Source organism: Euwallacea fornicatus, chromosome 5, assembly GCF_040115645.1.
Source record: "Euwallacea fornicatus isolate EFF26 chromosome 5, ASM4011564v1, whole genome shotgun sequence".
In the NCBI taxonomy this organism is placed as follows: Eukaryota; Metazoa; Arthropoda; class Insecta; order Coleoptera; family Curculionidae; genus Euwallacea; species Euwallacea fornicatus.
This window is the reverse complement of record NC_089545.1, coordinates 4,510,764-4,525,085: the sequence shown is the minus strand read 5'-3', so window position 1 is coordinate 4,525,085 and position 14,322 is coordinate 4,510,764. Positions and strand designations below refer to the sequence as shown.

General features: G+C 34.7%; 1 protein-coding gene across 2 annotated transcripts in view; it reads left to right on the top strand.

Moving 5' to 3' along the window:
- The window catches only part of LOC136339272 (uncharacterized), a 70,179-nt gene that overhangs the window by 18,790 nt on the left and 37,067 nt on the right, over window positions 1-14,322 (top strand). Inside the window, exons 4-6 of one of the 2 annotated variants that reach the window (XM_066282387.1) lie at window positions 4,461-4,594; window positions 4,713-4,911; window positions 6,234-6,372. In XM_066282387.1, coding sequence (XP_066138484.1) covers window positions 4,461-4,594; window positions 4,713-4,911; window positions 6,234-6,337 — 437 coding nt within the window. In that variant the 3' untranslated portion in view covers window positions 6,338-6,372. Of the gene's footprint in view, window positions 1-4,460; window positions 4,595-4,712; window positions 4,912-6,233; window positions 9,245-14,322 lie in introns of those variants that run through there. The other variant, XM_066282386.1, reaches the window with a different exon arrangement.

Sequence of the window (14,322 nt, the reverse complement as noted above, 5' to 3'; positions counted from 1 at the left end):
GCTTAGAATTGCATTGTCTGAAAATAAGTGCCATAACATACACCTGCTATTAAAATCTCGCAGGGTTTTGTGCTAATTTATGAGTGGCATATTTTAAATTCCGATGAGTAAAATTCTTACCCTTCTCGGATTACTTTTCTGTGACATGCTCACAATGTCAGACAGTGGCCTCCGAGATCCCTATTCCGTAAAATGGATGAACTGGAGTGGAAACCGCTACAAAGAAACGCCCGACAGAAAGAAACAGGCGTTAATTAATTAGGCTTAAAGCAGACTTAGTATTCCGTTGGGCAAACCCTGTAGGGCACGTATTTTTACGATTTTTACGCAAACAAAATAAATCTTGCCCTGAAGAACTTTCGAAGTGTAACGTGTTTTTCGCATGATCCTGTTTTTTTCGTAATTAATGATTGCGATTTTTACAACAGTAATTTTGCTCTGATATACTCTCGTCAGCTACATATAAAATTAATAAACTGCAAAATGGTAACTGTAGTTCAGCTTGGACGCTTTATAATACTAAAGTTGAACACGATCAATCTCAATTCAATGATAGCATAAAGGGGGCATTTTCTGAATGTAAAAAGGATTAGAGCCGTATGCCCGTGGCTCCATAACACTGCAGGTTTTTTGAAGGTTCTCGCGCACACCTTCAGGAAAAAACCTTTATCACACCTTCCTTAGCTTATCCGATAGCTTTCCCGATTTTTATTAATTACTCTCATTTCAGGTTATAATTAAGTGAATTTTATTTATCTATCTCAGAAGGCAGTGTGGATACTCTAGAAAAAATACGGATATCGCTCGTTTAAAATTTAATTATCCAAGTTTTGCATCCAGGAGATACTCAATTGAAAGTTGTGTTTTGTAGGAATATCATCGCAGTGTTGGAGCAAAATCCCCGTTTTCGTTCCAATGTGATATTCGCGGATGAGTGCAAGTTTACCAACTCAGGCATGTTCAACCGTCGCAATGAGTAAACATTTGTAATGCTTTGAAAATCCATAGGAACACCAAGGATGTCGACCACAAGTACGTGTCGGGCTAAATGTATGAATTCGTTTATTTGGTTATAATATCGTTAACCCATACATTTATGAAGACAATTTGACGACAGGTGGATATTATTTGTCTGAAATGTTTCCCGGTAGAACCATTTCAAACAATTGAGACATACGTTGGCCGGCACGTTCACCCGATCTTTCCCCATTAGATTATTATTTATGGGGAACTATGCAAGAACTCGTTTATAAACCGGCGCCCAGCAATATTTCTAAGCTGCGAAGGAGAATCATAGCAGAGAAAATGTTGGGTTTCGGGTTTCGAAATTTGGTACCACAGTTTGCTTTGGACGTCATCATCTTCATATTGTCTCCTATAATTAATGCCTTTGTAGTTAATATATATAATAGCGGAAACATAAGACAGGTCATTAACATCTTTTCAACCCATGATAGCCACGTTGCATACTATGACACTTTTTTCTTTTGCGATTGTGGGCTGAAAAGTGCAAAGAGGAAGAGAGTGAGTGACATGATTGTGACGAGCCAGTTCTTGCTCCTTTACTGGAAATAACTCTTTGGTCAGCACGTGAAGGCATTTCTGCTCGCCTTTATGCTCCGCTTTTCGATTCAGTTTACTATGTTTTTTCCTCGATTTATAAGAAAAAAAAATTAAGGTAAAGAATTTATACGTCTCTTTTGAAACCAATTTCCATTTCATCTTTAGCAACACCTTTATCCGACACTAACTTCCGCTCTAATTAGGAATTGTAGCAGGTGCGTAGAACGTGATATCCATTTCTTAGCTCTTATAGATGTTAAGCTGGCTTCAAGAATTCCCTAAGTGACTGCTAACGAGTTTTTCCATTCATCCCTCTTATGGACAGGTGCAAATAGAACTCAAGCCAAGTATTCCATCTAGTCTAGCAGTCAGCATCAATAACAGCCCATCGGAAAACTCGATATTGCAATCCACTATACGCCAAATTTGATGTTGGACTAATCTAATGCAAATAAATATCTGGTTTAGCTTGTTACACTGTCCATGTACTCATGCATATTCATGCCATATTAGTGTGTACACATTTACATAATTTCCGATTAAGTTTCACCTATGAGTACTCGCTAAGGGTACAGGGATGAGACAATGTTACTAAACCTGCGGGCTTTATAGTGCCATCCGAAGTAAGATTGGGGCTTAATTTGGGCTAATTGAGGGAAAACGCTCTATTCAGGCTTCTACGCGAATGTAGTTCGCTATAATATATGGGCAATTGCTGACAATTGTTCCGATACTCTATTGAATTTTAGGTTTTGACTAAGTCCTTAACTTTTGAGTTGTTCCTATAAAGAATAGCTAACTATTAAACTTGGGTAAAATTCTCCCTTATCAACCGCCTCAGATATAATAGCTTTTGTTTCCTCGTACCCACTTAATTTCGCTGTTTTTCTTGCCAGAATTATTATCTTTCCGACCCCAATATTTATGGCCCACTGCCAGCCATAAGATAAAATAACATTTACCTTTAAATTGGCTGTAAGGCAGAAGAATAACATTTCTTTTCAATCTGACGTTCTTTACTTTCTGGACAATTTCGGGTGCTCATTGCGCCCTTGATAATCGGACCTTTTTGACAAAACTCTTATGTTGGGGATGAATATAAAGATAAGATTTATTAAATTTTTTAAACGATATTTTTCATGTTTCGGGAGATAAAGTGTTAATTAAAAGGAAATTTGATGAATGATTAGGTACGTTTAATGATTTGTAAAATTGATGAAGAGCGAACAGTGATCGTCGTAATACACAGTTTTTACTTATGTTGAAAGTATTTCTATACATTACCACTTTCCCTGCTATGCACAGGGAGTTTTAGTGAGCGCAGGCAAAAGTCAATTAGGCAATTGATAAGAGCGAGAGAGACAGACTACCTTCTTGCACTCGCAAGCAATAGGTCTTAATTCGAGGACAAAAAGGGCTTGTTTTTCAATTTATACGTTCTAAAAATACCATTTTTACTGTGGTATTTGTAGAGATAAATTTAAATTAAAAATTTATCATGGAAGTGGTTTTGACGCATTGCAATTTGCATGTAATTGCGTAATTTGCTTCCTCCAAAATTCCATAGAATACACTCCTCCTCAGTTTAAGGTGTACTGCTTTCGGGCCAACGATCATAGCGGATCATCGACAATGGCAGGGGAAATGGTAGTCTGTCTCTCTCGCACTTATTCATCGTCTAATTGTCTTTTGCTTGCACTCACTAAAGCTCTCGTGTCCATACTAGCCAAAAAGGTACTTTATAATACAGGGTGCAACAGTTCATCATGCATATATTTCAGAGGGCGATGGTATTCGGTAAAATGAAAAGAAAATGGTAATATACTCATGGTCAAAAAAAAGTTTTGTTTATATTCTGATTCATTTAATTCATGTATACTTACTATACACTAATAATACTTCATATAATTTAATACATATGATTCATTATCGAGAAATGCTTCAGATTTTCTCTTGATTTCTTTGCACTTTCTTTGATATGCATCCATAGCTATTTACGTCAGCTTTTCGCAAATAGTGAAAGATACGAGAATAATGAGAGAGATCAAAAAGTTAAGAAGGAAAAAAGAGCACGTAAACCAGGAAAACACAAGATTCTGCGCATGAAGATCAACGATTTTGATATTTTCTTGTAGACGCTCTTAAAAAAACTTAGTGATACGAAATTTCATAACGGTAACTTTAGGCATACGAAAGAATAGGGGAAAAAATCGCACTTTGTCACTCTGTATATTGACAATGGTGCGGTTTTGGCCATATGTATATCAGCATTTTCGCCTTTTTTATCCGATACAACCGCCCCCTGAAAAATCTGTATGATGATTCATTACACCCTGTATATTGACGTTATAATTCCAAATTAAGGGAAAGTAAGTTAGGCGGGGAAAATTCCAAACTTAAAAATGAAAGGACCATCAGGATTATAATCACGTGAACAGTCTTTATCACTCAACATAACGACATAGTGCTAGATCGCTTGCAGATAGCAGATTAATCCCACAATAAACCAAAAACATAATCAAATCGTGAGCTGTGTGGGGTTTCCATACATATATGCACTAACATCCCCAAAAGGAATTTCCACAAATTATTCACGTGAATATTATGTTAAATTTCCACTGGCATATCAGGCAAATTAAAATCGAGTTGTTGTGTAAATAATAGTCAACTGAACTCAAACTAAACATTAATAATGGAAACGCATTTCCAAATTAGCGGTACTAATAGTCTTGATGAAATATTTATTTAGATTGTTTTACTCCGAATTTATATCGCCATCAGGGATAGAAATCTAACTAAAAGTTGTATTTACATTTACTTAATTTTACATTGCACAAGTTTTTAATGCCCCGTTGAGAATTGTAGTTTACAGTGGACTCACAAAAAATTTGTTTCAGAGTTGCCAGAATCTTCGCCCAAAATAAGTGTTGGACGAGAAGTTTTAGACGTGGGAGACGTTTTACGAGCAAACTGCTCATGTCCTCCATCCAGACCACCCGTTACACTCAAATTTATACTGAATAACAGGACGGTGAGTATTATTATAATAAATCATTTGTCCTCCGAAATTCTGCCTACATATTTACGTGACGAAAAGGACGAGGGAGAAAAGAGTCAAATTACCCCTGAAATATTTGTATTTGTTGCAGGTAGCATTGAACAACCCTTATCCGTTCAGAAGGTTATTAGAGCGGGCTTGGAGTGACTTAATACTGGAACTGACATTAGGGGAAATTCATTTCGATAATGGCCGGTTGGTGTTGGGATGTGTGGCAGTCATTCCTGGGGTTTACGACGATGAAGTGGCTTTAGAGTTGGCGAGTGCCAAAGATCCAGTTCCGCAAAGAGGTATCAATTAATTTCAAAAAGTAGTTTTGATGCGAAACCTCAACCATTTAAGAACGCAGCTTCTTCAGATGTTTCTTTTCTTCTTCTTGTTTCATCACCGTCACAAGTCTCTAATTTCGAGAAGGGCTCATCGGTGTGGCGTTCCTAAGTCGCTTAAGAGCTTTACAAAAAGTCGCTTCTCGATCTTCCCAAATTTACAATTTAAGGGTATTTCCCTTGACGCATTTGACCAAAATATCTCCACCTTCTCAATGGTTTACCCACGATGTCTTCTACCCTAATTGGTTCACTTGCAAAGCCCCTTCTATACACTTAGCGGTTTCGGGTCTTCTTGAGGCACTGAAAAATGACGTGATTAATCTGATCTGTCCGTTCACATTCACGCAGTTGTTCAACGATTACAACGCGTCTCTTGATTTAGTTCAGTTTAGTAATTTCGGCCCCATTTTTAAGAATGCAAGTGTTGTTTGGGACAACACTTGATTTAAAAATCCCATTACACTAAAAACGCAACGAATAATGTATTAAACAGTTTCCAATTTCCCTTTGATCTAAACAGTATCTAGTTCAAGCGAAAATTAATTTCCTGAAGTGCAATTGACAATCTTGAATTGGAATTGTCCGAGCCGATTGATTTGGGAACTGGGCTTCGCATAGTAATACAGAATCACAGAAATTGTATCAATCAAGTGCATTAGTCCTATTTAGTTTACCACGAAAGTGTTGATTTTGAGAATGACGAGAGGTGTCTCTGAAATTGCTGTTAGTTTTGTTTGAACACGTAAATGGCGCTGGATGGACTGATCTCTCTGTATTGACCCTTTTGTATTGCATACTCAACAACTGTAATTTATCTTATTATCGTGAAAGTTGTCATAGTTTGAAATTATCGTCGAAGGGACTCTTCTGGACATAAATCATCTATAGACGAAAAACTTGTGAATTCTTTTTCTAAATTTTGATTTCCGAGAGAACTGATGAGGTTTGCGCTTTGAACTTTTATTTCGTTAATACATAATCAAATGGTATCAGAATTATTATTAGAAGAAATTCCCGTTTTTGTAGTAAAAGTTATTTTGTAGCTGCATAAAAAAAGCAAATTTAGTTAACACCTCCTCCGTTCGAGTACAGGGCTCTGACTAATCAAATGCCAGCCCCAGTTCTTTCTTTTTATCCGTTCAACGACACAGGGTTTCCCCGAATATAATAAACCCCAATATAAAAACTCGGCAAGGTAATAATTATAAGTCAGCTTTGCACCATAATTTTTGTTGGTTGTATCCAAATAATTAGTTATTATATCTTTATCTTCTCCTTTTCAGTGAGAGGCCTAAATGGGGTCAAGAAAGCTTCAGAGCAAACAAAGCTGCCGTACGTTTTGCTTTGTTATTTTTTGTTCCGAAGTGCCATTCTCGGAGTGCTTTAGTGGGTTATTCGCAGTCCAATTTTCACCTCTAATTTGTAAGCAACGCTTTTGAGGAATTTTGTACAAATACTTGGGACTGCTTTTAGATGTTCCATAGATACGTAACGAATATACGCTATGTTGTAGTTTGAGGGAAGAAGGAAAATATGAATTTACAAAATTTCAAGCATACGCACTGGTTGAGTTCCGTTAAAATAATAAGTGACATTATCTATACAATGCCATTCTCTCTAAGTTCTCTTTTCTCATGCTAATTTTAAAACAGCGTGGTATATTGCAGTAGGCAGGTATCAACTTTTGGAGGGGGGTCAATGAAATCTTGCATAAAACACAGGGTGCTTCATTTGAATAATAATTTTAAAATGGACCCCGTTATAATTCTAAATTTATTGAGCTGCCCTTTCCCTGCACAAAGTTCTCTAATTAAACAAATTAAAATGATCATTGGGTGCTTGTAGCGTGCGGTTCGAGAGTTAGAGCGGGGCATAAGACGAGTCTGCCTTATGAACATCACTGCATAGCAGCGAAGAAAAGCGTTTTTATCGTGTTTATTGTGTACCCAACTCCAGTAACATATTCCCGGCCAACGACGTAAGTTTCTCAAAGGATCGGAGGCCGGAAATATGATATTCTGACTATATACACATATTTCTTTTTTTTGCTCTTCAACATTCATCGCAAATGTGCAAATTTGATATATCTATACGGGAACGGCCAGCTATATGGGAATATTTTCCGGCCTATTATTTACCTTGGGTGCGAGGTAACGAACATTCCGGGCCGCATATATGAACCAAATCTGGATCTACCTGGAAAAATGAGTTTAACGACGTAAAAGCTAGCCAAAAAGTTGTTATTTCTTCGGCAATCGCAAGACAACACTTTTTTTTATTTGAAGACACATTGTGATAATATACAGGTTGATTTACAAAACTGTTACTTAAACTGTTAGGGGCTTTAGTGGGTTCAAACATAAAAGTTTTCTCTGGGACTGAAGAAGAGTCATGGCCAGTTCACTGTAAATGGGGCAATTTTCCTTTTTTCCTGTTTAAAGTAACAGGATTATCTGTGTCAAGAGCTGAAAATGCATTCTTGCCGCTTGCTAACGAAAATGCATGCAATAATGCAAAAGTGGCAAAGCGCTTTTGATTTTAAACATAGATGATAATGTAAAACATATTAAGATTTAAATTAAAATTCAAAAAGGGAAAAAAATGGCGCTTAATTTCGACTACTTTGATAAATTCTGTCCATTCCCCTTAAGCGTAAGAGTTATTCGAGATATATACTAAATAAACTGCACTCTTTATGATTTTTAGAACTTCGTCAAGACATTTGATGACATCATTCTGCGATCCAGCTTTATTTACTCAACACTATAGACAAATATTAAATATTTCTCTCGCAATTTTTTCGGGTATTAAAAGTCACTTTCTGTAATATGTAACGTAGCACAACTGAAATAATTCTTTTGCCCGTCATATTTCTCGCAAAAAACGTAAAAGATATGAAATTAAATTTTGATGCAAAGCGTTTACTTGAAATATCAAATACGTCACTTGATATAAACAAAGTATCTCAAATAGAAAGGAAAATTGCTTCAGTGTGGGAAATTGGAACAAGACTGGCTAATCGGCGTATAACAACTTTCTGTTTTCAAATGAGAGTTCGCAAAGGGTACTGGCCCGCCATTAATTTTCCTTTCTTTGATACTCTACCAAATCAAACCATCTTCTGACACATGACATATACGGTTATGGCATATGACATAGAGTGACAGACAATAACAATCATTAGAGGAGATCACAGTTGGTTTGGATGACTCATCAATAACTAATGTTTATTACAGCATTTTCGGATTGGTGTAACGGTAAGGCATTAATTTTAATTCCCACGAAATCAGCGAGTCGGCGTCTCTTTTGATGTTAAAAATGCCAAAGCAACAGTGATAAATTTAGTGGCACGTTGCAACTGCTCTTTTAATTAATTTCGTCACTTCCGTTTCCAACTCTCGACAATCTCCGTGGGTTCTTTGCAAGCCTTCATCGTCGATGGTTCCGCTCCCTCACATTTGCATCCATACCGCACCGGTTTGAAAATGGCAAGGGCAGGTCCTCCATTAAGTTTGATGCGTCCCTTTAAATATTATATACCCCACTTCTAGCACGTTAACTTTAGTCTATGTAGATTAAAGTTGGAGCGACCAAATCTACGTTAGGTTTTGCAATATTACTGGAACTTTCAATATTAATTTCACAAGGAATCACGATAGTTCCGGGAAAACTTGATGTTTTCAGGAGAAATCATGGTGATTCATGGAAGGAATCACATATGATCATCGTTTCTGTTCACTGATATTGGGAGAATTTTTTCCTGCTTCAGTAACCAATCTTAATGCCCACATGCACGCTGGTGACTTCTGACATTGATCGTTGCGCTCTTGGACATCGATAAACTCTAGTTCACTTATTCAACTAAAATTTCGTTGAAACTTTAATAAAATCACTAATCCCTAAATTTCTAGAGTGATTTGTTTGATCAGCCATAAATCATTCGTGAGACATGATGCCGATCGGTATCGTCGCTTTTAGGCCCTTTCGCGCAGCGTGGTCCTATAGGGATTATTTGCGCTCTTCATTAAAATAGAATATTGTCTTCTTTCGTCAAGTTACAAAAATATTTAGAGAATATTTCTTTGTTTGGGTTTGATTATTTTTTAAGAAAAAGATCAATTTAGATTGTTGTACGTAGAAATGTTTTACGCCGTTGTGCAACACGAATGCACGGATTATGTCAAACCATGTAAATATGAGTATCATAGAATGTAATCAAAATGCTACAGAAAAAAATTAAAAAATAAAGTTTTTATACAGAATTAATTATAATAAATGTTGATGGTTATTAGAATGTGTTATACACTATACTTTACGATTGCTATTTTCGACGGAAAATGCTACTGAAATTGTTTAAATAATAAATAATAATGAATAGTTGCCAAGCTCAGTCTGAAATCGGGGGTTTAGACCAGTTTCGGGAGAGATGCACAAGTGACATAAAAAGACGACTACATGTGTAATAACAGAATCGCAAGAGGAACAATTGGGCGCCATTTTCTAAGAATATTCTATTAAAGACCAAATTCAAGAACCTTGTGTATTGTAATATGAGAAAGGAATATACCTAGTGTTCAATTTAATAAACAGATTAAGACAAAATCCTATAGAGAATATTTAATAAAAACATAATTGGTTTTTATTGTCAAACTTCGGAGGCATGTTTTTTAACCCTTATATGTCGACTAAACATATTAAATTGTATAAGCCACTTTTTATTTATTCATAAAAAGCGGAGGGAGTTACTACCCTTTCGAAAAAAATAATAAAAATATTAAGTGCAGACAAATCAGTTCCAAAAGTTGAAAAGGAAATAGACGTTATAGAATGATTAATTATTATATTTTTAAGTTGGCTCCTAATCTAAAAGTTTTAACACGCAGAGTTTATGCAAAGAACTTTTCCCATTGTTGCAGTACCTATATGAAAACGATTGTATCTTCCCTTTCGGATGACAAAAATCTTGGGAATTTCAAATGAAAAATGTCAACAAAAATAAGCTTTCACGGAACAGCTGTTGTTTCCATATACAATTATAGTGAGCCCCAATTTTGTGTCTATGAAGCATTAGTTGACGTTCTTTCAATTCGGTGTCACACAAATTCCCTTAAGAATTGTGCCCCAATCGCCAAAGGGCTGCTTTATTTTTAACTTTCCGATACACAGGGATATTTTGTATATAAAACTGTTATACAAAAATGTAGCCCCATATAAAATAAGTAACAATTAAATGGTTGTTGTAGTTTGTACATAGAAAAATGCTACAATTATTAGGATAAAATATCTGTGATATTTATTAGTAATAAATATTGTTGTATACATCATTTTTGAGTCTTAATGATTACCTTCATCGCAACGTTCCAATCGTTAGAAAGTTAAAAGTGCAAAAAATATTGATGGGTTATTATTTAATTGTCTAAAAGACATTTTGCGACTTATATCAGAATGTGAAAGATTCACGTAATTCCCCAGGTTTAAAAGTTTAAATATATATATATATATTCATTTAATATTTTATTATAACTCCATGTTTTTTTTTCGTGGTCGCTCTCAATATTTTACATGAAAGTTTTTCTTATGACATTTTTAGACTTTTATTCACTTTTTTACCTCTTCGGTTTTTTAATTAGAAACAATAATTCAAAAGATATTTGCAAAAATAGTTAGCCATGTTTGCCCCGACTGATATAGGGATATGATAAAATGACAAGGCAATAAAATTGTAAAAGATTTTAAATGCTTGTCACACTATTAAAAATACACCTGGAATTTTTCATAAAACCCAGCTGTTCATGAGAAGAAGGGTAGAATCTTTTACTTTGACAGGAGGGGACATTTTCTGCAATTACTTTGATTATAATAGAAATTAATAGTATTAAATTTTGCAAATATCTTTTAAACTATTGTTCCTAATAAAAAAATTTAAGATGCCAAATAGTTCATAAAAGACGTTGGATTTAATGAAGTTAATGAATAAAATCAAAAAATGTCATAAAAAAGTTCTGATGGAAAATATTGAGAGCAACCACGAAAAAAGTAACACCTTATAGTGCATTTTAAATAATTGTCATTTCAGATTGTTTGTAATGCTAAAATGATTATTACTACCAATTTTGAGTTAATTATCCTTCCTAATAACAGAGAAATTAATGGAAATCGAAAAAAACATGGAAATTCAACACCCTGTAAATCAAAATGGAAGCAATTGCCTTTATATGAAGTTTTTATCTTAAATTATATTTCATTTTTTATCATCCATTATGAAAGTCCCCACATCTTGTATATATGTATACATAAATCGTAATTATGACTCCGAATATAATAAATGGTTAATTAAATTTTGAGAAAATCAGAATTTGGTCTCTATTATTACGTGGCTTAAGCCCAATTTATGAACTCTGTTACTCCCCTTGCTCGTTATTCGTTACCACTATACGGTAAATAAACATATGAAATAGCACACATCTGTTTAGACTTTCGTTCACAAGTTGTTCACTATTTTCATGTTTTTCGCCGTTGCTCCCAATTAACAAAATTTTATTTCTTACGGTTACTTACTACCATTCGCGTCAATGAAAAGGATAGATTGTGGAACACGATATTAATTACAAGAAACATCATTAAATCTCCACTGCTTTTCAACCTTACAACAAAACACTGTTTTCGGTTAGCTAGGATTTTTCTCAAAATGACTTTTTTTACATTCTTCGCTCTTTTTTTTGTATCCCAAGCTAGATAAGTTGTGATATGACTAAATTCTCCCCACGGCAATTTACTGAACAATGAAAAGCCAACAACCACAACAAGGAACAACGTAATCAAAATCAATATAGATTTACACCGGGGGAGCAACTAAACACCAGAAATTCTCCAACACGGAGTACGAGTTACCGAATTAATAGAGTTTATAAATCCAGCTTAAATTTTTTAAAGCGGTTTTCGCAATGGAAATAGTTAATCGGAAAACGAATATATTAATCGTACTTTTCCTGACCTATGAGGGATTCCAAAAATAGTGAAAAAAAAGTTTTTACCAATAAAAAATAATCCCAAATTTGAAAAATTACACAAATCGTTTAAAGCGTTGTGCCTGAGCAAAAATGCGAAGAAATTTGAATCGAACAATTGGTTCAACAACGTACAATGTACGATAAAAGGCAAAAATGTCTAAACAATACTTTAGATTATATAGAAAAGTGAGAAAATTCCAGAGAAAGGACCAAAGAATCTTTTTGTGAACTACTTATGCTCCTCACAGAGCAGATTTCCCAGTGCTCCGCACTTCAGGATTGGAAATTGACGTTCGAATCATAATGTACTTCAGACCTTTGAATAAGAATATATTATTATTTACAACTATATGAAATGTTCACAATAGTATACCATTGTAGGTGCAAAAATGCCACATATAATAATGCCCTTTGATTAAAGCTATGATTGTAAATAATAGTATATCCTACGCCAAGGATGTAAAGTGCATTATTATGATGCAAACATCAAATGTAAATAATCTAACAAATTTAATAAATCTACAACGTAAAGGTCATAATTCCGTTCCCTCTTCACACATCTTGCATCATTACATCAACGGTGATGTTTCGTGTGACATTCATTTCCATGACAACTATAAGTAAATCAACAATGGAGATGATGACATACATCATTAACCTATTCGCCAATTGCCCACAACGGCGAGAAAACGTACTTCACAGTCGTTTAATAATTATACTATAATAATTAAACATAATAATCAAAGGTGTCTTTTAAAGTCAGTAATGGAAAAAACAGTACATAAACTATGGTAGAAAATTTCCACACTGTCTCAAGATTATAGCTAACCTTGATATTAAGTGTCTTGGTAAACTGTCAAATCTCTCGACATTAATGAAACACTTTCCAATTTAGGTGTGTAATATGCAATTACATAACTTAGACATACAACCACCAAGTCTTTAGGCCATAATAGCATGAGCTAGCTTCTTGAGAAAATTTTAGCGGAAGTGCGTATCTAAATGTTTAATAAACTTTGGAACACGTTTCGTCAATGTTTGTGTTTATAGTAACAACATACATATATGACTGGTGTTATTTAAGAATTCGCAAGGGCTTACTATTTATGTACAGAGAGGACCAAAAATCTTGCGTAAATTCGTTGAAAATTGAAATAGATATTTTTCATTATAATGCTAGAACACGTCAAATAATCTCTCTAGTTGCGCATTTTTTGACGTTGTAGACACGCATGCAGAATTACGGAATTTTATTTTTTACCTCTGCCATATTGTCGGAGTTATTTGAATACACTCTGTGTTTCAGATAACCCTATAGGGAAAAGTCAAAAAATGCACAACTAAAAACAAATTTGACGCGTTCCAGCATTTTCATGAAAAATATTTCTTTCAATTTTTAACGAATTTACGCGGAACTTTCGGTCTTCTGTGCATACTAAAAGAAATATTGAAAAATTGAAACTGGAAAACTAAAAGTGAAAAAACCTATAACAAATAATATGACGGAGGTACTTTCGAATCCCGACAATTTAGGCCAATAAATCCACTTAATTTATAGCTGCATGTGTTTCAGTGTGGCGCATTGATTTATCTGAAATGTGCTCGAGTACCAACCGACATACAATATGTCAGCTGGGAAACGTATTGTAATTTTTCTCTTGGAGATTACTTTAAATCCGGAAATCGGCGAAAATGAATTCGCTTTTCACGAAATGAAATTTCTGTTACGTAACCCTTTGATCAGCTCCAGATTTTATCTCAGTTTGTTGAATCAAAGGCAATTATACTGACAAAGACATTTAACGTTAAGGCAGGCTTTATTTTCAGCTGCTGTAGATATTTGTCTTTGGGATTTTCAAACATTCATTATGTCTTGATGGAATAACTTGCATTTTCCTAAAACAAAATTAATTTGCAGATATTAAAAGTGCTTAATCCTCTGATTGATAAACCGTAATAACAAGTTAATAAATATGTAGTTTTCCGATGGAGACATGATTTATTGGCCAACAAGGACAATATCAGCGGGGATCTTCATGAAGATTCTCCCCATATACAACCATATTTTAAGCATATTCGCCTCAGCAAGCCAATGGATATGCTCAGATGATGAGTATTATGGCCGAGGCCCATTTACTTCAGATTACATGCGTCACCACCTGCGTAAGCAGAACGTTGCAAATTCGATTTATTAGCACTGCTAACTTTACAACCATAAAAGGTAGAACTTGGTTTAATGGAAGCCACTTGGGACAACAAAGAATAATGAAAAATCCGTATACTTTCGAAGATATCCGAAGGGAAATGAAATAATCCGTGTTTAATTACGCATGCATTTTTAATTACATATGATCGACGTTTT